This window comes from Egretta garzetta, unplaced genomic scaffold, assembly GCF_000687185.1.
Source record: "Egretta garzetta isolate BGI_Z169 unplaced genomic scaffold, ASM68718v1 scaffold293, whole genome shotgun sequence".
Classification (NCBI taxonomy): Eukaryota; Metazoa; Chordata; class Aves; order Pelecaniformes; family Ardeidae; genus Egretta; species Egretta garzetta.
In genome coordinates this window covers 822413-843452 of record NW_009259318.1, presented here as the reverse complement: position 1 = coordinate 843452, position 21040 = coordinate 822413, and the positions used below count along the sequence as shown (strand labels likewise).

At 38.8% G+C, this 21040-nt stretch overlaps 1 protein-coding gene across 1 annotated transcript in view; it reads right to left on the bottom strand.

Moving 5' to 3' along the window:
* Positions 1-1068: 1068 nt before the first annotated feature.
* The window catches only part of NDUFA9 (NADH:ubiquinone oxidoreductase subunit A9), a 21393-nt gene continuing 1421 nt past the window's right edge, over positions 1069-21040 (bottom strand). Inside the window, exons 2-11 of the mRNA XM_035892077.1 lie at positions 17024-17194; positions 16254-16351; positions 15970-16061; positions 12862-13003; positions 11596-11698; positions 10770-10837; positions 10520-10596; positions 5873-5968; positions 3817-3883; positions 1069-1328 (exon numbers count right to left, since the gene is read on the bottom strand). Of these exons, the coding sequence (XP_035747970.1) occupies positions 1266-1328; positions 3817-3883; positions 5873-5968; positions 10520-10596; positions 10770-10837; positions 11596-11698; positions 12862-13003; positions 15970-16061; positions 16254-16351; positions 17024-17194 (977 nt within the window). The 3' untranslated portion in view covers positions 1069-1265. The remainder of the gene's footprint in view (positions 1329-3816; positions 3884-5872; positions 5969-10519; positions 10597-10769; positions 10838-11595; positions 11699-12861; positions 13004-15969; positions 16062-16253; positions 16352-17023; positions 17195-21040) is intronic.

Below are 21040 nucleotides of genomic sequence, written 5' to 3'. Positions count from 1 at the left end.
GCTTCTACATTTGATACCCATTTGTCCAACTCGTCCCAGTTCCTTCCCTCCAACAAAGGCAAATAGTAGGAAGCTTGGAGGTAAAACCAAAAAATGTTCTGTCACTCATTTTATCCCCTCTCAACCGCAGTTTCAAACCAGTTTCCCCACCAATTTCAACTCATCCTAACTAGCGTGATTTGTCGTACTCCCAGAACTAGCAGCTCACTCCTTGTTTCAATAAATGTCTTTCACATCTATGAAGCCATCAGAACACTGCACTGCATACAGAAAATCTGTATCTCTGCTCTCAGTTCCATGCACAGACTTACTCAGCTCTAGGCTGCACCCTAGCAAACAATGTCCCTGTCAATATTTAACCAAAAGCCTCCAGCAACTCTCTGGATGTGAAAACAAAAAGTGCAGTTCCTGATCAAATTCAGGCAGGTATCTCAATCTTTGATCTTAAAACGATTGAAAATATTTAATCCTGAAGCAAACGTTATCTCTCTTACCAAAAGAAAGACAATGTCCCAGCACATAAAAGCTTTGAGCGTCTAAAAGTAACAGGCTTCCTAATTTAAAAATCAAAGAATTGACACAGCACACAATTATCACAAGAGATCAGATGACTCTTAGTAGCTTCTTTACGTGTCTGATTGACACTCCTTGACCTTAGGAACAGCTGTGCCATTTTGGTTGGCATTTTCTGTAACAGTTGTGTAACAAAGCTTGGAAGAGTCAAAACCTAAAAATGGGGCTTTATCCAAGAACTCATAATCTGAATAGGTGGCAGTACCAGCAAACCCTATGGGAAGGGACATGTTCCAGGCAACATAGACCTGAATTCCAACGTTCTTCAAATCACTTGAGCACTTGCTAAAGCTCAGTGATATGCTTGCTTTGAGAGCCAAGGGAGAAACTGACTAGTGTTAAGACACATTCCTCCCTCTAGTCGCAACCTTCAAAATATTTTAATGCTCACTGGCTAAGCAATAATATGTAATTTGCTTCCATGAGCTTTTAAAGAGAAAAATTGCATTTCAATGACAGCCTTTCATAATTGAAAAGACAACACTGGTGAAATATAGTTTACGTATCTTTTACTCAGTATGTACACAGTTCTCCAAACAAATTGGGTCATACAAAGGCAGTTTACAAAGCGTTAAGTAACCGCCTTATCAGCTGTTACATGGGATATGTCTTAGCTGGTTTTGCTTCCTCCAGCTCAGCATCCAACCAGCGGTATCTGCGGTGACGGCGTAGAACTTCAATTGCTTTTTGTTCTAGAGATGTCGGTTGAATACCCAGGTCTTCCAAACCAGGAAGGTCAGGAAATTTCGGGGAAAGAAAGAACAAAAAAAGAAAAAGGGAATTCACTTGATCAAATGAACAGCATTACACCCAGTGCAATCATTCAGGTACTAAAAAAAGTATTGTATACTTACACCTGAGGTCACCTTTTTTCTTTTACGGAAACAAACTAGCATAAGTCCATAGTACTAGAAACATTTTAACATCTCAAAACAATTTTCGACAAATGGCAGCTCTTCAGAGATTCTACTACAATTTCAAGGCTGCTGATGTAAGACTGTTTCCCCCAAGAAAGAACCCCACAATACAATACACTGCTGCATCTGGTAGTAGATCTGAAGACCTATTAAAACGCAAATGTGGACTCAGTCAACCGTGTGTCAGTCCCAGTTCCTTGACTGATTTGGGCTCAGTGTTTTTGCTTGGGAGGAGGAAAAAACTCATTGTGGCCCTACAGAACTATGGTGTAATTATACAAGGTATTCAGTAAACAGTGTACTTCAGCGGGAGATACAGATGTTCTGCATCTGGCAAAAAGTCATTCAGGCTTCAGATTTAGATTCAGGAATAAATAACAGTGAGACATGCAGAAAGTGCCTTCATTTTCTCTCCATTGGGTATACATTACCAGGAAGATTACTGCATTGCAACCACAAAATTAGGCCAAACTTGTAAGGTCATATTTGAACTGCAATTATATACATTATGCTTTGTCAAGAAATGTATTTTGAATGATCACCTTTGGTAGGTTGTTTTTTCTCTGTTCATGGTTTAGAACAGGGTCCTGTACAGGACAAATATTTAATTCTATTACCATATTTGCAAGACATATGACCTGTATCTTGGAAAATGGGGACTTCTCTCATGCTTTTAATCCTTGAAAGGTCTTTAAGTCAACAACATCTAATTTTGTGTAGATTACTTAAGGATGAAAAGCTGGAAAAGAGGAACAACCAGACACAGAAGTGACATGGAGAAACTCCCCTCTTACACTACCCATGCTATAGCTGAACTGTAGTTTTAGTGATTTGGTAGAGGCTTGTTTTATGAAATGTAACTCTACAAACTAGAAAGGCAGGTAGAAGTAAGGTTTTCAGGAGACATTATATCTACATCCTGGGTCAATACAGCCAACAAAACTACAATGCCAACACTCTCTAGTATGGGGGATGAGTCGGTGGTTTGGAGAGAAGAAAAAAAAAAAAAAAAAAATGTATTGCACTAGATTACCTCCTTTATTACACATACTGTCCACAGCTTTTCACAATTACTTCCAAACAGAATAGGAAACCAGTTTATTTCACAGATGGAAAAATGTAAACATAGAAATTAATTGCTTACAGCTATTCAGTAAGCAGCTCTAACTATAGGACCCAGTTGTCCCAGATTCACAGTAGTACCCTAGCTCAAATTAATTTTGGGACAATCAGGTCAAAACAGGCTATTGATATTGCATCATAACAAAATGCATTAAAACTCCAACTCTGCTAAATAGTTGGGAGAGTACTACAAACTTCAGAGAACAGCAACCTTACAGACTGTCAGAGTACATGACTGTCTTTGCTAACCTACACACATGCCAACAGTTTTGACATTAATACTTGCTAAATCCTACTTTTTCCTCGCCTACAGTTGGTTTTTTGCAAGTTATTTCTCCACCCCCACTTCTACACTCTGAGAAGTTAGGAATAGACATAAAGTTGCAACATGTTCATGAGAAATGCACTCTAACGTTAAGCAAAAATTTGGGCTGTATCCAGTGCTGTCAGTTCAACTTGAGTAGTTAAAAATGCCATTACCTGGATGGTACAAGTGTTTTTAATACATCTAGAGGTACATAAACTCACTGGTTACCTAAAAATGGGGAGCACCCCTGCACATCACTTAGCTGCACATCGCACATCCAGTCTCCACTTTGGCTTTGCTATTTTCAATAACATGTGTTTTGGGGGAGGGGGTACAGTGAATCATGCAGCCTTGACCACTTTTAACACTTAAAAAGGTTGGGCCCTTTCCCCAGCCCCACCATGTTACTTCTTGCTACATAACCCTCTCACCAAATGTTTCAACTACTTTCTTAAATGTATTTAGAGAAATGTGTTAACTATTCTTCCTCCACCAATGTTAGTGGAAAGACTACAAAATAATGAAGTCTTTGTAAGACTACACCAGAGGAATCTCCAGACTGCTTTGTCAGTGTATCCCCTTGGCACTGTAACAGGTCTGGACAAATAATTTAAGAGTGAGATCACAGAACAGTAGCTGCAGCAATTGTATGTCAGGAACGATAACTGGTTTTGAGGAAGGTTATATATAGAAACCTTTAAAAATTCAAATTTTTGTAGTATCCAAACAGTCTGAAGGCAATTCTTTATAATCAAATTCTAGTCACTAAACTGACTGAAATGCTATACCATATGATGCACACACATTTCAGCATTCCTCGAATTCAAAACTACAGGTGCCAAGTTAACAAATACACAACATTTTCCAAGAAAAATTTGTGGATTGTCCTACACTTACCCGGTCCACTTTGTCTCGAGTTAACCATGGTTCAAATGGATTAATCTCAAAGAATCTTGCAATTAAACTGTAATCAGAAAGAGTATTGCAAAAGTATAGTCATTATCCAGAGGCACAGAACAAAATGAGAACTGATAAGAACATTTCACACTTAATAGACAGTGAGCAAGAGCTTGTTCTTGCAAGCTGTGAATTCACTAAATCAGTGAATGTGCCAGCCAGCAAGCTCTTAGTTGTGCTTCTGATAACTTCAACTGTTTGTTACTGAATTATTCGATTTCCTTTTACTTTGGAAAGGAATGGAGGAGCAGATATCTAGAAGTAAAAGTGAGTGTTAGTGGGTGAGGAAAGTAAACCTCCACACCCAATTCCACACACACCAGAGGGTTCAGTCTTGCCCCTGCCTTTCCTCCAAACTCTGTTCCCTAGTAGTTTAGGCAGTAACCCAATTAGTCACAATGTTTGATTCAATGCCTCCATGAAAAATGCTTGCTGACAACCAAATGAGTTAACAGCCATACGAACAAGATGATGCAATCTGGAGCAATCTTCATCTATAAAAAGGATGAGGATTAGTATATTTGCAGTTTCCAGAAATGAAGTTTCCCTTGAAAGAAAGAAAATCTGGCAGATAAAAGAAAATAACACTACAGCTCTTGCTCAGTGTCTCAGGACCAACAGTATTCAAGGTAAAATTTCTTACTGAAGTGCTCTCCTGGCAGACTAGGGTGTTACTAAGTTACTGTACATAAACAGCACTAACTAGGCTTATCCACCTTTTAGATGCACTCTTTTCTCAAAAATACAAAATACCAATTAGTTTAGCCCATACAGCAAAAAACTTAACATGGACTGCAGGAAGTGTGAATAAAACTAATAAGCATCCACACAGTTACTTTTTAACAAGCTGCTCTGTGCCTGCTGAGCCATGTTAACCTGATGCCTCTATAACCAATTCAGAAACAGCCACAACAGTTTAAGATGTTGTTCTAGCATTATTCATCATCAGTTACATGAATCCAGGGTTGAGTCCTATTAGCAGATTGGTAGGAGGGTTCTAATGCCAGTGACTTCTTCAGCTTATTAGTTTGCATTGCACTACAACTGAGGAAGATCAGCATCCTAAACATAAACACATTTCAACCATGCTGAGGGCAACTTCTGAAATTACATTTACTGTTTGAGGTAGCTCTTCAAAAGCATGTGATTATGCCTTAAGGACTAGGCCCAGGCTGGTATTTATACTGCACTTTTTCATGCTGTATTACTCAGTGGCAGCAATTCAGCAAATCAGCTTCTATCCTCAGTGCCCCCTGAGGCCAAAACATACAGCTGCAGAAGCAGCTCAGTGCATGCAAACAGAGTCCTCGCAGTCCGTCCACTGTAGTCAACTGAAGTTATGCTACACCTTTCCCTTCTTATCTCCCAATTTATTACCATCTTCTAAAGATGTTACTGCCCTCTCATGGCAGGCAAAGAAATGCTTGCTCACAACTGCACTGCCCAAATTCCCAGGCCAAGATCTCAATACAAACTTACCTCCAATGCTGGCTCAATACAAAGGACTGAACTAGAAAGTCAATCAATGCCCATACCCACCCTTACTCCAACTCTGCTTCCAGGGTGGCAGTGCTCACCAGACTGCAAGGACAGCTGACAGTAGCAATACCTTAAGCTGCTGCAGAAAAGTCTGTCAAGGGCCTACAGTCAGCACACACACAGATTTTCCCTGTGGTACTATCAAAAGTTCATTTAGTTTGCTACTGACTGTCTCTTCTTAGGACCTTTTGCTACTTCTTGACTCAAAGCTATTCAATGACTCTGGAATCGTTATGTGAGGCTTATCACAAATAGACCTTTCATATGCTAGTCCATCAAATGCAGGCCTGTGTCTGGGGAAGACTCATAGCTAGCTAACGAGTACCTAGGGAAAGCCAGTTTCTACAATCCTACCATGTTAAAAACCAACTGGCAATATTAAATAACCAACACAACAGTTATTTATGCTTCTGCCTTGTGGATCCCATGTTCTCAGTAAAGGAAGGGTCCCACTTACTGGTAGAGAGGACGTGGAAGTGGATAGGGAAGAAAGGTTCGAAAGCAAACTGCGTAGATGTATTCTACCAAGTCATAAAGGAGGTACCGGTGAGGTCTGAAAGAAAAAGCAGCAAACATTACAGTTAAGTTAGGTATACTTCAATATTTGCAGCAAGAGACAAAAATTTTAAAGCCCTCCACTCCCAAGCCTACCAAGGCCTGTTTTCTTCAACCTAAATGATTTCCCAGATTTATCATTTTCCCATAAGAGTGGAATAAATTTTGGCTCTCCAGATTCTGTACTGTTTGAAATAAAGAGAGATTAAGTTAGAAAGACATTGACATCAGCAATGGTAACAGTGTAAGTCACAAATTGCAAAATTATTTTGTCACTGCGTTGGGTGCCAGTGCCCAGGTGCTGGCATGGGAGGCTGCAGGGCAGCCTACGTGGAGACGTGGGGGCTGCCCCATGCCAGGCACAACCAGCTACAAGGGACCCACCGCGGGGCACAGCTGAGCCCCTCAGACAAAATGGTGGCACCTCTGGGAAAACACACATAAGAAAGGGCAAAAATGCCATGCAGGCAGAGAGGAGTGAGGAAAAATGTGTGAGAAACAGCCCGGCGAGCACCAAGGTGAGAGCAGGAGGAGGTGTTCCATGCACCCGAGCAGAGATTCCCCTGTGGCTCATGGAGAGCTCACAGTGGAGCAGGTTTATCCTGAAGGACGGCAAGCCATGTAAGGGCCCACACTGGAGCTGAGGAAACATGTGAAGAGGAAGGAGCAAGCAGAGAGGAGCTGTTATGGACCCCATAATCCACTGTTCCCCATCCCCCTGTGCTGCTTGGGGAGAGGGGGTAGAGGAGTCAGGAGTGAAGGACTAAAGTTGAGCCTGGCAAAAGGGGAGATGGTGTTGGTGTATTGGTTTTGTCTTTATTTCACACTATTAAAATCTATTTTATTTGACAGTAAATTAAGTTAATTTTTCCTGAGTCAGTTTGGCCCATGACAGTAACTGGTAAACAATCTCCCTGTCTTTATCTCAACCTATAAGCTTTTCAAACTATTTTCTCATGCTGTCCTGTTGAGGAGGGGCAGTGAGCAGCTGGGTCAGCATCTGGCTGCTGGCCAAGGCTAACCCACCACAATCATACTAGATAAAGTGTATTCTGCGTACTTTTAAAGCACACCTTCAATGTGCCTCCTCTATGCTAACTCAAATTCCGCATACAAGATTTTCAGTGCTGGGACAGGACTGAAGTTCTACAAGGCCACTCTGCAGTTTGCAACAGAAGGAAGCCAGAAAGCAAATGGTAAAATTAAGAAAAGTTTCTTAACAAGACATCCCATCTTTGGTAGCAAATGGCTGCAAAGAAATTGATTCACTTGCCTTTGCTCGACTAAGAACATACTGTTCTCTTCAAAAGCAAGAGGTAGAAACTAAGATAAATTCTCCCAAAAAAGTGCATTCCCCCTCTCAAGACAGAGAGAAGGAAGCAATCAGTTTCCTGTGCACCTGCAGTAGTTTAAGAGAAAGATATACCATTGGGAGTTTCCATTCCTTTCTCATTCAGACTTTAATACTCTATCTTTATAGATGTCTCAGACTGAAACAGGTATCTCCCTTGGCTTTCCAGGCAACTCACTGGTATTTCAAAACATAAAAATCTTCATTACAACACACAAGAGCACACTGCTGAGCTCTGGTGTGTCTACTGACCGTGATCAAAGCAGCAATGAACACAAAGGTGTGTGTCTCCTAACGATTTGCTTTAATTTTCAGCTAAGGCAGAGACCTCAGTGACACAACCATCTTGAGACCGATTACTTCCCAGGTGGGGGCCTCCTCAAAGTAGAACACTAGGTTTTTTTCATCTTCAGTCTCCCTTTTTTTAAAATAGGAGACACTGAATTACTGTTGGAATCTAAACCCCCCCAAAATGAAGGCATGCTAGGATAAAACAGTGTAAGTATGCAAAACTTCAAACAGTCCAAAGATCCAAGACTATGGTACAAAGAACATGAATTTCAGTTTGATAAACCCAAGATCACAAAGTTATCAAGGTCTGAGGTTACATGCATGAAAACTGAGCCTTCCACTGACATGTTCTTCAGGAAGAACAGCAATGCTAATAACCACAAACAAAATGTATTGATAAATGCTGCAAAAAAGACAGAACCCCAAATTACTACTACTTTAGTTTGTAAAAGCAAAGGGCAAAATTAGGGCAAAACATTCTAATGGATATACTTAAAGGTAGGTCAGCATATTTGGGAGAATTCAAAAGAATTCAACACTCAAAACTCCATATCAACTTAATCCAGGTGGCTGGATTATAGAACCAGAGAGATCTGCATTTATGAAGTTACAGTAAAGGACTGCCATCAAAAACAAGACATTAAGTTTTCTTCTGTTAATAGAACTTAAGAGAAACACAGCAAAAAGTGGTAGTATCAAATTTACTTACTCGGATGAAGGAAAAAAAAGAAAAACCAAAACCAAACAACTTTATTTTCATTAGTTATTGGTGCCCTTACACTTCAACATCCTCATGCCTGTCCAAAGGTCGTGTAAGCCAATTTAACTTTTATCCTGGTATGTAAGAACCACGTACAGATGTACAGTAAAGCCAAACTTAAAAATGTGAAAATAAATACCGTTTGTTCCTTTACAAATTACCAAACAGTAAAAATACATCTTCAAGAATAGAATCACACTGAAGTACTGTTACATTAACCACAACACTAGCAGACAGCAAGCTCTAGAGAGCATTAGCATTAGCATTCAAGACAGAAGATTTAATGAGTAGATGAAACAAAATCAATGCTATGGGGGAAAGAGAGGAGCAGGTAAAAAGTCATACGAAATCTTCACTCATTCAGAAAATGCAATGACACCACTAGCTGTCATAGTTAAAACTCTATTCCACCATATAGTAGGAAGGAGAAGAAAAAAAAAACGAAACCAAAAAATCCCACCCAAACGCACAGAAATAGAATGCTTTTTTACAAAATTAGTATTTTAAACTCAAACTGGTAACTCCCTTAAAAAAAACCAAAAAAGTGTCTCCTCCAGTTTTAGTCAAGGGGTATGCTGCAGAGTTCCTTTGGTATTCCAACACTGATTTGGACCTTCGGTTTAGATCATCATTTATTCAAAGTCTTTTCAGTCATTGTTATGTGCCTGAAACTGTATTCCTTGCAGTGAGAGCCTGGCATCCTTGCTTGAATTCCTGCCTCTGAAACCTGGACACTGAACTCACGGCCTTCTGTAAACTGCCAAAAAAAGAGACTTTGAAACTGTAAGAATACATTTATTTAGCCAATTGCCCTTCCATTTGGCTGCAAATAGTGTTCTTCTTAGTGTGCAATTCTCAGTTTCTCCTGCAGCTGAAACAGTTGCTTCTGCTGAGACAGCGATGAACATAAAAATAGGTGCCTCTCCTTCCTTTTGTGGTAGGCAGCTTTGGCTACATTATTGACTGACCATCAAGTTTGCCCCCTAGAGATAAAATAGTCACTCAAAGGGTTAATTTCATCCCATTTTGTGGCTTCGCATTAGTTGTGTCCATCTGACACCTACATACCTATTCTGTTTGATAAGAAAAGTAGTTTTGAATGGCTGTCTAGCATTTGTTTCCACTTGTCCTTTAGTGTGACACTTCATATCACCCCAGTGATTTGAAAGCAATTTCAAGCTACTTAATAACCTTACTGTTGCTGTTAGTAGTCCTTTTAGACAACCATTCACTTCTTTCTCTTATTTTGCTGGTTTTGGAGCAGAAGCTCCTCAGCGTGATCCAAAAGAAGCTGAAGACCTACTTGCTGCCTTTTCTAGAACACCAACATACACCACACCTAGCCTAGCTGCCAGGATAACATCTTCTTCAACAGCTCAGTCACAGCACTGAAGAAAGTGACATCACACAAGTAAAACATGACCCAGCAACAGTCTCAGCTCCGCAGGAATAAAGAGCTGTCACTGCAACAGCGCCACAAAATGAACACAGAAAAAACAATGTAATATCAGGTAAGACCTTTGCAAAATCCAGATACTATGCACAGTTTCAGTGTGTAAGGGAGGAAGAGAGATCTGCACGCAACAGAAAAAAGGGAGCTGTTCAGCATCATTTGTATCTTGACTAATTAGCAACTGTTTTCTTTATCAATGAATCTAATGTTCCTTCTACCACACATATTGGATAGAGACCAGTTCCAGTCCTATGTTGCAGTATCAAAACATGGACCCATTACCTTGGCATTTGCCACACTGTTTATGCTTAATGCTAATAACCTATTCTGATTTGGAGCTTTTGTACACAAAATATTCCAAGACATCCACTGTTTCTATCCATTCTAATTCCAGGTGGTTTCCACACAGCTTTAGCAGAATTTTCTCCAAATCTATGTCGTCTAGCATGTTTCCCAAGACTGCCTATTTCTTTGTGTGCCCATACATAACATTCAATGCAATGAGGCCCAAACTAGGATTTTCAGAGAACCCACAATAACAGCTCGAGTCATTTTTCCTCCCAAAAAGGAGGTGGAATTTATCGCAGCTCAAACTGTGTGCATGGACAGAGAAATTAAATGTACTGTGCAGCATGCCAAAAAATGACACCAAAGAGGAGTACTTCAGTTAATTGGAATCAGAAAAGTAACCTACCCAGCCAAGGCGTATGTTTTTCCTTTAGCATCAGGATCCTTAATTGCATTAATAATTGCCTTTGCTACATCAACCACCTGTGAGAAAAATTCAGACAATTACCAATAGAAAATGGGAATGCATGCACACACTCCTCTTTCAGAAGTGATTTTCAGGGGGAAAAGAAAAAACCCAACACACACACACACACACACACACACACACACACACACACAGGATTTGGGATTGTCTTGTTGTATTGAAAACTTACATATACTGGTTGCTTCACTGTTTTTTTGCCCAGAGAAATAAGAGGCACACCACCAAACCAGCGCATGTCTGATAGAAAGACACACACATAACTTGAAAATAAAATCTGTTAATCTTTTCAGTAAGCAAATAACCAATACATTTTGCACTACACTGAGTGTGGATCTCTTCTGAAAACTGACTTAAAAAAAAAAACAAAACAAAAAAACCCCAAGAAAAGACGGAATTGGGAAGAATTACCATCCAATTCCAATAGCACTGTTTTCAACACAAATTTAGTTTTCTTATTAACAACAACAAGACTGTATTTACTGTTTACTTTGAGTGGTTCAGAGATATCTCAACTTTGCAAGACAAAACCAGATTCCACTCTATCCTGTCTAACAATTTGGTTGGCGATACATAAGAGTCATTACTGTTGCTTTTGAGCCAAGAAAAACTCAGGTCAATTTTTACATTGGAGCATTACCAACTGGAAAAACTACTTTCAGGGTAAACTACTTTGAAGGTTAAAATGACTAGACCTTAGCTCAGAACAATCTAAATAAAAAAAATAATACTACACATCCCTCCCCAACTTCTCCCCGCTCCCCCTGCCCCCCCCCAAAAAAACAATCAAAAAGCAAAGCCTAACTAGATTCAGAAGGAATTCATTCATGAGATGAAAATTTATTATGTTTGCCATCACACACCTTCAGCTAACAAAACACAGTATATTTCTAATAAAAACATACCTCTGCTTTTCAAAAGCAAATCACATTTTCCCTCTGTTCTCTACAGACAGGTATACAAATCATAAATGGTTTTATTATTCCAAGAGTACATACTTGCATAATGATTGAGAAATCGGTCCTCTCTCCCAAACATCTCAGAGGGCTTCAAAATTATAGCATCTGGAAATTCTTCCCTCACTGCTTTCTCTCCAACAGCCTATCATTCAATTAAAATGAACACATTCATTAGAACCATTCTGAACAGAAGAGGACGCCTTTTCAGAACTTAATGACACCATCAGTAGCACAAAAATTATTTATTATCTTAGCCATTTGATCTTTGAGATGCTGTGCCAAGAGCCAAGGTCTTACAGAACATCCCATAAGTCCCATAAACATGTAGATCATTTCTTCTATTTGAGATACAGTACAGTCTCACTACTGAAGTGACACAAATTTGAAGCCAAATTTCAAAATGGAATAAGTCTAACCTAAGTACTTCTCTTGCTTATGTCAGACCAGAGCTTGGAAGAAAACAGGTTTACATAACCCCTACTATATTATCAGAACACTCCAAGAACTGCTTAAGTACAGTTAGAAATTTCAGTGTCAGCTATCTACTTTCCACATGGAACTGGCATACAGTAAGGCCTAACTATCCGACAGAGTTGTCACACACCGAGAGCTACCGAATTTTAACCCTGTTTTTAAAAAAAAATTATACTAAAGACAAGGCAGAGTACAGTGAGCTCAAACAAAACAAAAATAGCTGAAAGTGGGACAATAGCTATATTAAAAAGAGAAAACAAGTAATAGAAAATTATACCTCCTAATAAGGAAAAAAATATTAGGATAACAAAACCAGGTTTTTTTTTGGTTTTGGGTTTGGTTTTTTTTATTGGGTTTTTGTTTTTTTTTTTTTTCTTTTTTTTTACAAGGGCAGGTAAAAGTCCCACTCCCAAGGACCTGCAATCATGATATTCATCTGTCTTTTCAGCATTCATTTTGGCATCAAATACTTAACTTTACTAGGTCACTCCAGCCTTAGATGTTAGGCCTGATACTGGATCCCAAACCATTGAACGAGCTCCTATTTGTTAGTGACAGTAATTTCTGATGCAAAGATATTCAAGGATAGAAAAAAGGAAGAGTTTTCAGGAATACAAGACCTATTTCCCTTCAAAACACATGAAGTACTAAGGAGGATTTCTAGCTCCAATAAGCACAGTAACTCAAAAAATCCTCAGCTGCAGAAAACATTCCATAGTAAATTCATACTGATTTCCTTCAAACAGACCCCGTTGGGGGAGGAAAAAAAAGCCACCACCAAAAAAAAAAGTAGGGGCTCAGAAAATAAATTCAAAAGGAATCCAGACTTACTTTACTCCTGAGGTATTTGGAAGGACTCTTCATGCTAGCATTCAGGTGAGAGATATGAATGAGTGTTTCCACACCAGCTTCCCTAGTTACCTGCGCAATACTTTGAGGAATATTTACAAATTCATCTTCAAAACCGAAGTTTCTAAAACAAGGCAAAAAACAAATCTTACTTTAAGAGCAATCAACAGTGGCTGCCTACCAACCAAACAGCAATCATTATACATTACTTGAATATATTTCAAAAACCTATCCTGATGCTCTTTGTTAGAAACAAAACTTCCTTTCATGATTAACTCTTCATATAATAAAAAACTAGAGGCAAGTGAAATGCAACAGTAAGCTTCAATTACAGCTTTAGTGCTGTCTGCTGTTAAGATTAAAACAGTATGAAAAATCCTCTTACCCACTTGCCTGTAACAAATAAAAAAAAAAAATCTGTTTTTACATGGGAAGAGTTTTCTAAGTGCTGCATCTTGAAATCTGAGCAAAGATGTCTTTTTACAACACCTGTTTAAAATTTTACTTTATTTGATGCACTCCATTACACTACAAAAGGAGCTGAAAAATTCCTAAGAGCGTAAGTTAGGGCAGATGCTAGGCATTGGCGAAGTGGACAAAAACAGACCGAAGAATACACAGGTGCTTATGCAAATGGAAAATTTTACATTGACAGAACATTTAGAACCATTTTATAGCAGCTGTAACGGACTTCAGGGAGAAGCATGCAGAAAGAACAACTCCCACTCACTTTATGGCACTCAAGGGGCCTAAATTAGGGGGTTCAACTGTAATCTAGTTTGGCATCTGATCAAGAACAATACAGAAGCTCTGTCTCCAAGCAGAACTGACACTATAGGCTGGCAACAATCCCAAAATTCCTTCCAACTATCCCAAGACTGCAAGAAAGAGTATTGGCTTTTCATTTCTTTATATTGTCCCTGTAAGCATCCCACTCCATCTTTTCCATTTGCTTTGGATAACAAACATCTTGTCCAAATGCCGGTCTCTCTGTCCTTATCTACTCCCACTGCTCTTCAGATCCCACTGGAGTCTAAAGAAAGCCTTAAAAATAAAAAGTTATTTTTGACACTTTAATAACTAATCTGATCCTGGGAACCATCACTCCTGTTCTACTCACAAAAATAGATTCTAGAAACACACAAGAACGAACAACATCCCTCCTGTAACTATGGAGTTTTCAAACAACATAGTATACACAGATGAGACTGTACACTAATACTAGGCAAGGAGGAAAGTATTTAATGGCAGGCTTGACTTTTCTTGCCTGATCTCTACTTCTAATCTGTTTTTTTTTCTTGCTCCTTAAGTTTTTCATAGACTTTGGGATGATTACAATGGTTAGTCTGACCCGGTGTTTAACAGACCATAGAATTTTATCTCAGGGTTCCAGCACCACCACTGATAACAACATGTATAAAATACATTATGTTTGTGCAATACAGTAGTAAGTTTTGGCATGTGCAAAAGTCTTTAACATGTACCAAGACTCCTCTGCCTTTGAATATCTTGAAACTGACCAGAGTGACAAGCTTGCTTTGGGGGTTTTTAAACTAGAATGAAACTTTTCCTTGTTGTTGTCGCACTCCCTTCCAACAACAAAGAAACCCTCCCTTATATAAAACTTATTTTTCACATGAGTACAGAAATTTTAAGGGGGGGAAGTACACATGAAATACATATCTGAAAGATAAATGGAGATTTCATTGCCCGTGGGCCCACTGTACAGACTTTCTTTTCTTCCCTCACTCCCACATTACAGAGAAATTTCTTCTGCTTTGACAGCAATTAGCATTTGAACTCTTACATCCATCATTTAGTTAACAGTGCAAAACAATCTTGACAGGTTGGTTTGTACATTTTTAACTATATCCCAAAGTCTGAAGAAGATATAAAAAGAACCAAAAACCTTGTCAGATGCACAAGACCAAAGTTAATTTAGGTTTGGTGGGCTTTTCCCCAAAAAACCCTATGTTATAGACTCCAACAGTGGGACAAGGAGCTAAGTGACTATCAGAAAAAGAAAGTACCTCTACAAATTTGAATGAGAAACTAAAGCGTCTCCCAGAAGTTATGCATGATATTTGACTAGACAAGAAACAGCTGAAATAGGTGCTTGCCAACAGACGTACTATTTTAGGGAAAATAGTTGTACAATTTGAGACTACTAATTCTATTCTATTAATACAATTTGACTACTAATTCTACAATTTGAACACCAAATGGCTGTCCACAAAAAAAGAGCAACAAAGGCATTAGGCTTGTAAACATAGATGAAACTGATATCTAAATTTGTTTCTGTCTACTACAATAGCAAAATTACATACCGTATAAAGGCAAATCACACAACTAATGAGTCTTCGCCTGGCAGTTCTGCACAAGGCTTTAAATAAATTGGACATAATTGCATGCATGCAGAAAAAAAAAATGTGGGGCTATTACAGGTATTTTTAACCCAAAACAAATACAGGATTTCAACGGATTTCAAAAAGCAACTATTTTTAAAAATTATTACCAGAAAATACTTACATAACTAATAGTGCCTGTGCCAAAATTCTATCAAGGAATGATGCTATTAATCATAATCTTAGGGATTCTCCATTAGCTATGCCTGGTTATTAACATTTACCAGAGAATAGGAAAAGCTTGATCATAGCTTATTCTAGTAGGCTACAATTCATCACTGTGCTGAAGTGACAGGACTAAAGCCCACTTCTGTAATAATGTAAATACGAGCTCACAGAAACTGGTGAGCCTCTGTCAGCTATAGGAAGGCACGCATGAAACATCTGTAAGGTGTATGAAGGCAGCATTTTGAGCTCTCTGACAGAAGTTCTGTACACTAGAAAATTATAGACAGAATGCACTTTTCAAAAGCAGATCATAACCAGGACTCTAGTTAACCATTTGAAGAAACGGAAGAACTTTTATATGCAAAAATTCAGTTTTGCCTTTTCATAGAAACCAAGAATAATGTCAGTGTCACTGCATACTGTACACATGGTGTAAAATGTGGCTACAATATCCAACAGCTGATGCAAAGCTATCTATATAGGAGAAAAAAAAAGAAAAAAAAAAAAGGAAGATTACTTTGTTTCCCATTCCTTTCCAACAAGATTAATGACCACATTGCTGTGTTCCACGGCTCTTCGGGTAGAGTCTTTGTCCTTACAGTCCCACTCCTGTAACCAGAGCATCAAATGGGAAAAAAGATGAGATAGTGCGTAAATAGGCACAATCAAAGAAAGCTCTTTCACACCATTTCCATTTAGAGGCTAAACAATAGCTGGAGTTCTGACTTTGAGAATGATTAACAGACTTCCTTGTATAGCAATGGTATTGTATTTGATCTAAAGCCAAAGCAAAAGACTTACTAAGAAGAGAAGTTGCCCCAGGTCACCCATTGGCCGCAGATACATGAGGTCATACTGATCACAGCGATAGGGTATGATTACTTGAGATCCAATGCGACCTAAGAATTTTAAAAGTTTCATTTATCTCAAGCTACTACATAAATTTAAGTAGACGAACTTCTGAATATACAAAACTTCCCTTCTTCCCTGGCATCAAAGCACAACAAATACACGTACATATCTTGCATAGTTATCTGCAAGGCTAAAAGCAGAACAGGAGTAACGCAATACCTAAAAATGTGTCACATCTAAGGATATTTGCATTTTTTAAGCTGCATGGAAAGGAGAAGGGAAAAAAAAAAAACCCAAGGGTTATTTTCCAAAACTTAAATTCAAAAGGGCAATTTTAATGAATTCCAATCAAATTCCTGCAAACATTTTAGTAAAATGTCTTAATAAGGCCAAAACCCGAAGAATCAAACACATGCTGTACCTCCCCTCAGATCTGCATTTTACAGACTGAAAAACAGTACTTGAAGGAGAATGACTTATTTTAATTACTTTAACAATCTTCAAAAGCTTCTAAGTTTCCTAGATTAAAAGTTTTTACTAATAGTCACATCTTTGCACTTCAGCAGACTAAACACTAAGAAAGTATCACACAGAACACTTTTAAGATCCAAAATGCCAGTTTTCTATATTATACTGCAACCTGAAGAAAAACTAGAGTTTTGTTAAACAATTTTGGTTTGTTTTTTTTTTTTTTAATTAGTACTCCTGGGGAGCATTACCTAAACGGTTCACAACATATCGTCCTAGGAAACCTGTAGCCCCAAAGACAGTGGCCACGATGCCACTAACAGAGGATCGTCCACTTCTTCCATGGGGGATCACCGCATGATGAACTTGGCGGTGCTGCTGTAACACAGACGGTGCTGCAGCTAACACAGAAATGCCAGGGCCTACAACACAAAACAGAAGAGAGCATGTGATATAAGCTAAAAGTTAGCAGCGTCAGGCTATAGTTAATGTTATTTTTCTCATTACAGATCCATTTTCTCTAATATGCCTCAGCAAAAATTCCCATGTCAAGACTCCTGACAGGCTATTTCAGGGACAGCTGTGTAGGTCAGAGGGAGCTGTTGATAAAAGTCAAAGACCAAACTAAGAGACAAAAGGAGCAGACTAAGGTTACTGATTCCTCAACAGCAAGCAAAGCTTAACTGGCTAGCACTAGTATGTGATGTATAAGGTGAACTACAGGGGTTAAGCAAATAAAGAATACTTGCTATAGGCAGGTCCCATCCAAGTACATTCACATCCTGTTCCCAGATCTGGGAACTGTGGGACAGAAGTCTCTAATCACTCTATATGCACTTAACCAGACTTTTTATCTCAGTCTAAATATAGCAGACCCAAATGTTGGAAGAGGCAGCAATCCTCCTATATCATAGCTCTGGAGCTAAGGGAAATGAAGAGGTGCAAAGAGCCAGATGCACAATACACAGAATACTGCCTCAAAGCTGTTCCTTTTCTCAAGGAGCTATCAAAACATGAAAGCCATGGAAACAGGACATCACTAGGATATGGACATAAATTGATAAGGTAGCTCCAACAGGGAGTTTGAAAAGAAGAAACATATGTCCTCTCCAACCAAGTGAGCCAAAAGCAAGAAATAAACTGCTTCTAAGAGATCTTTCAAATTAGAAGTGTTCAGTGTTACTATGTGTCCGTGCTCATAAAAAGAAAGCAACAGATGAAATACAGAGTGCATAAACACACTACAGACATCTCTCTGTTGACAAGAGCAGCCCATATGAGCTGTCATTGGAAAACTAGCTAGGGGATGTAACAGAAACCCAGTAACTGACCTTCCAACTTCTAGTAAGTCATGGCCATAAGTATTTTCTGGATAAGAATAAGCAAGTTTAATCTTCTCCATATAAATCTAAGTAGCAAGAATCATAACAAAAACAAGATTAATATTTGATTCAGAATGGTGGATGCATTAGGAATCAAAAAAAAATCCAACTCCTACACTGAAGGAGCACATTTTATCCAGATATGGCTAGGTATTATCAATTGATGTAACCATGATGTTAAGAAGAACAAAAGGACAGGATATGTTTGGACATAAAATTATATTTTGTTAGATCAGATGGTAGAATTCAAACCAGAAAATCCAGCAAGCCTATCCCTCCTTTCTTGATACCCCACAAACTGGAATAATAAAAGATACCAGATCTCCAATTTTGTCCTGAAAGGTTGTTTGACACCCACTTAACTAAATAAAGCCATCACACATATACACTTATACTTATCAAATTAATCTACTATGCCTAGAAACTATACTCCCATTGGCCGATGGAAACAAGATAACACCTATGCAAACTTTAAGTAGGTATATGACTTCCTAAAAAAGCAGCTCTTCGATAAAATAGGTCCAAACTCAGGAACAGTTAAACTGGGCACGGCACCTGTCTTAAAGTGGCAGATATGCAGGGCCTCTCTATTACTAAAGCAGAGACCTGGAGAGGTCTACTATGAGAAAAAAGGAAAATACACTGTATTACACCAAATTACTCTATTACACTCTAACACACCAAATCACAAAAACCCAAACCCCACACTGTTTATCAAAGATCTGCTGGAGTTTAATAGACATGCACACTCCTGTGGCATGCAAACAACGTCTAAAAACTTGACATGCAGTTTTAAAAGTGACACAATATGTTCATATTAAACTTTAGAATAGCTCCAACTGAAATTTTAAGGAACGTGCCAACTCATCACTGCCATATTCACCACTTGTCTTCACTCTCTGCTTTAACATTGCCCTGCAAAATCTTCACGCATAGTTCTGTGGAATTACAGTGAAGGTGAAGACAGCCATTTCAATGGACTTCCAGTACAGCACATCTTAAAACACATTACCACGTTATCCTTACAATGTTATTTGACACAAACATACAGCCCATATCCTAGGTTTTTATGTTCAAAACTCTTGGGAGAGGATGGGTGCTTTTTCTTCTTTATTCTTTTAAATGACAAACTACAAATGAAATCAGTAGTGTATACTGAATGCTCTGCACAGAATAAAGCCTGTAGCTGTGTAACAGGTACCTGGAGAGTGGACATTAACCAAGATCAGTGCAAGCGTAAAGGATAACGCTGAGGGAGACAGTTGGATGATCTTGTTACCTGCATTCTTGTAGTGTTCTAATTACTAGGGGTTTGTTATTTAATCTAATTTTTAGGAAAAGCAGACTCACAGAAAAATGACTGGGTTCTTTATAACGAGCAGGATTCCTTCAAGAATGCAAAAAAGCTACATGGTATGCTGAGATGGTGAAAGAGAAAGCTTGATGATCCATACTCCTCAATACTTTGCTTACATACACTTCTCTTTCTAAAGGTTTGGAAAAAAAATACAGTATTCACATGAATACTACCTCTGTAACTTTTAGATAAGAATACATTTCAGTCCTTACAATATAAAATCTAAAAGCAACAAGATTTCAGTCCACTGTGAGCACCTGTTGAAAAATTATTATTAAACAAATCAACCCATGTAAGAACAAGAAAGTTAATCTGAAAAAAAAGATTATACACATCTTTCAACTACTTCGTGGCTTTTTTGCTGTTATTTCTGCAAGAATTATTGATGCCACTCTCTTCATGATGCTATCACTGTCACACTAACAAATAACATCCAATTACTGTTTTGTGTTGTCCCACCTTTGTGTATACACCTGTTGTTGCTTGCCTTGCACTGTAAGGTCTTTAGTGGTGTACATCTTTTCTTGTTCCATAACTGTACAAGACCTGTCACGAATTATCACCATCTGTGGCTATGTGCCTAATTACTACTATGTTATAAAAACAGTTGAGATCTAAGGATATCCGTGAGACTGAAAGAAAGAAAGCTAGAGATCCTCACACCAATTCACAGCCAGTAAAGGACCTTCCACATCGTATGGAGCCCTATCAAAATGCGACGCTTAGTAACTCAGTACAACATAACTTAAAAGAGCCTTACAGCTTTCACTGTCCACATTAATATCTCCAGATGGAGCAGCACTTGCTTAAAGCTCTGTTCTCCTGCGTAACACAGACTTGCACAGAGATTCTTTCCCAGAACAGCAGGATTTAATCTTCTTCACAAACCAGAATCTATTTGTCCCTGGAAGTTTACTTTTACAATTCATATTTGCAGCAGTTTTATGAACAATGGTTTGAATTAAACCTCAATTAACCACAACCACCTTTTTCTGGAAAAGACAATTGCTCCAATTAAAAGTATGTGAAACTCCTTCCTCACCTTTATCAACCGACTAAACCTGTTTGCCATCTCCCACTTTACTCAGCAGAGGAGCATGTGGTGAATAAATTTAAGTAAGAACTAGCAAAGGCCCAAATACAAGCTTTAAATATAATTTTGGTACTTGAGCATGTTGACAGACCATGGCCAAAACGTCAAGGTCACCTGAGAAATCGTAAAAGGAATCCAAACTTTTAGCCTACAGGGCAGCATTTAATTTGCTGAGATTTTGACAGTCCCAGCGAGCCAACCTTCCGTACAGCTACACCGTTAGCCTGACTCAATCCCATGCAGCCCTTTGGGCTACAAACCCCAGTTCCCTGAAGAGAAGGAAGGCAGAAAACCGACCATTTCTGCCGCAAACAGTTATTTCAGCCAGCTGCTTTCCAGACGCCGCCCCGTGAGCTCCCTCACCCAGCTGTACGCCGAGGGCGCCGCGGGGGAGAAGGGAGGCCCGCGGGCAGGCGGCTGGCGCAGCACCATACAG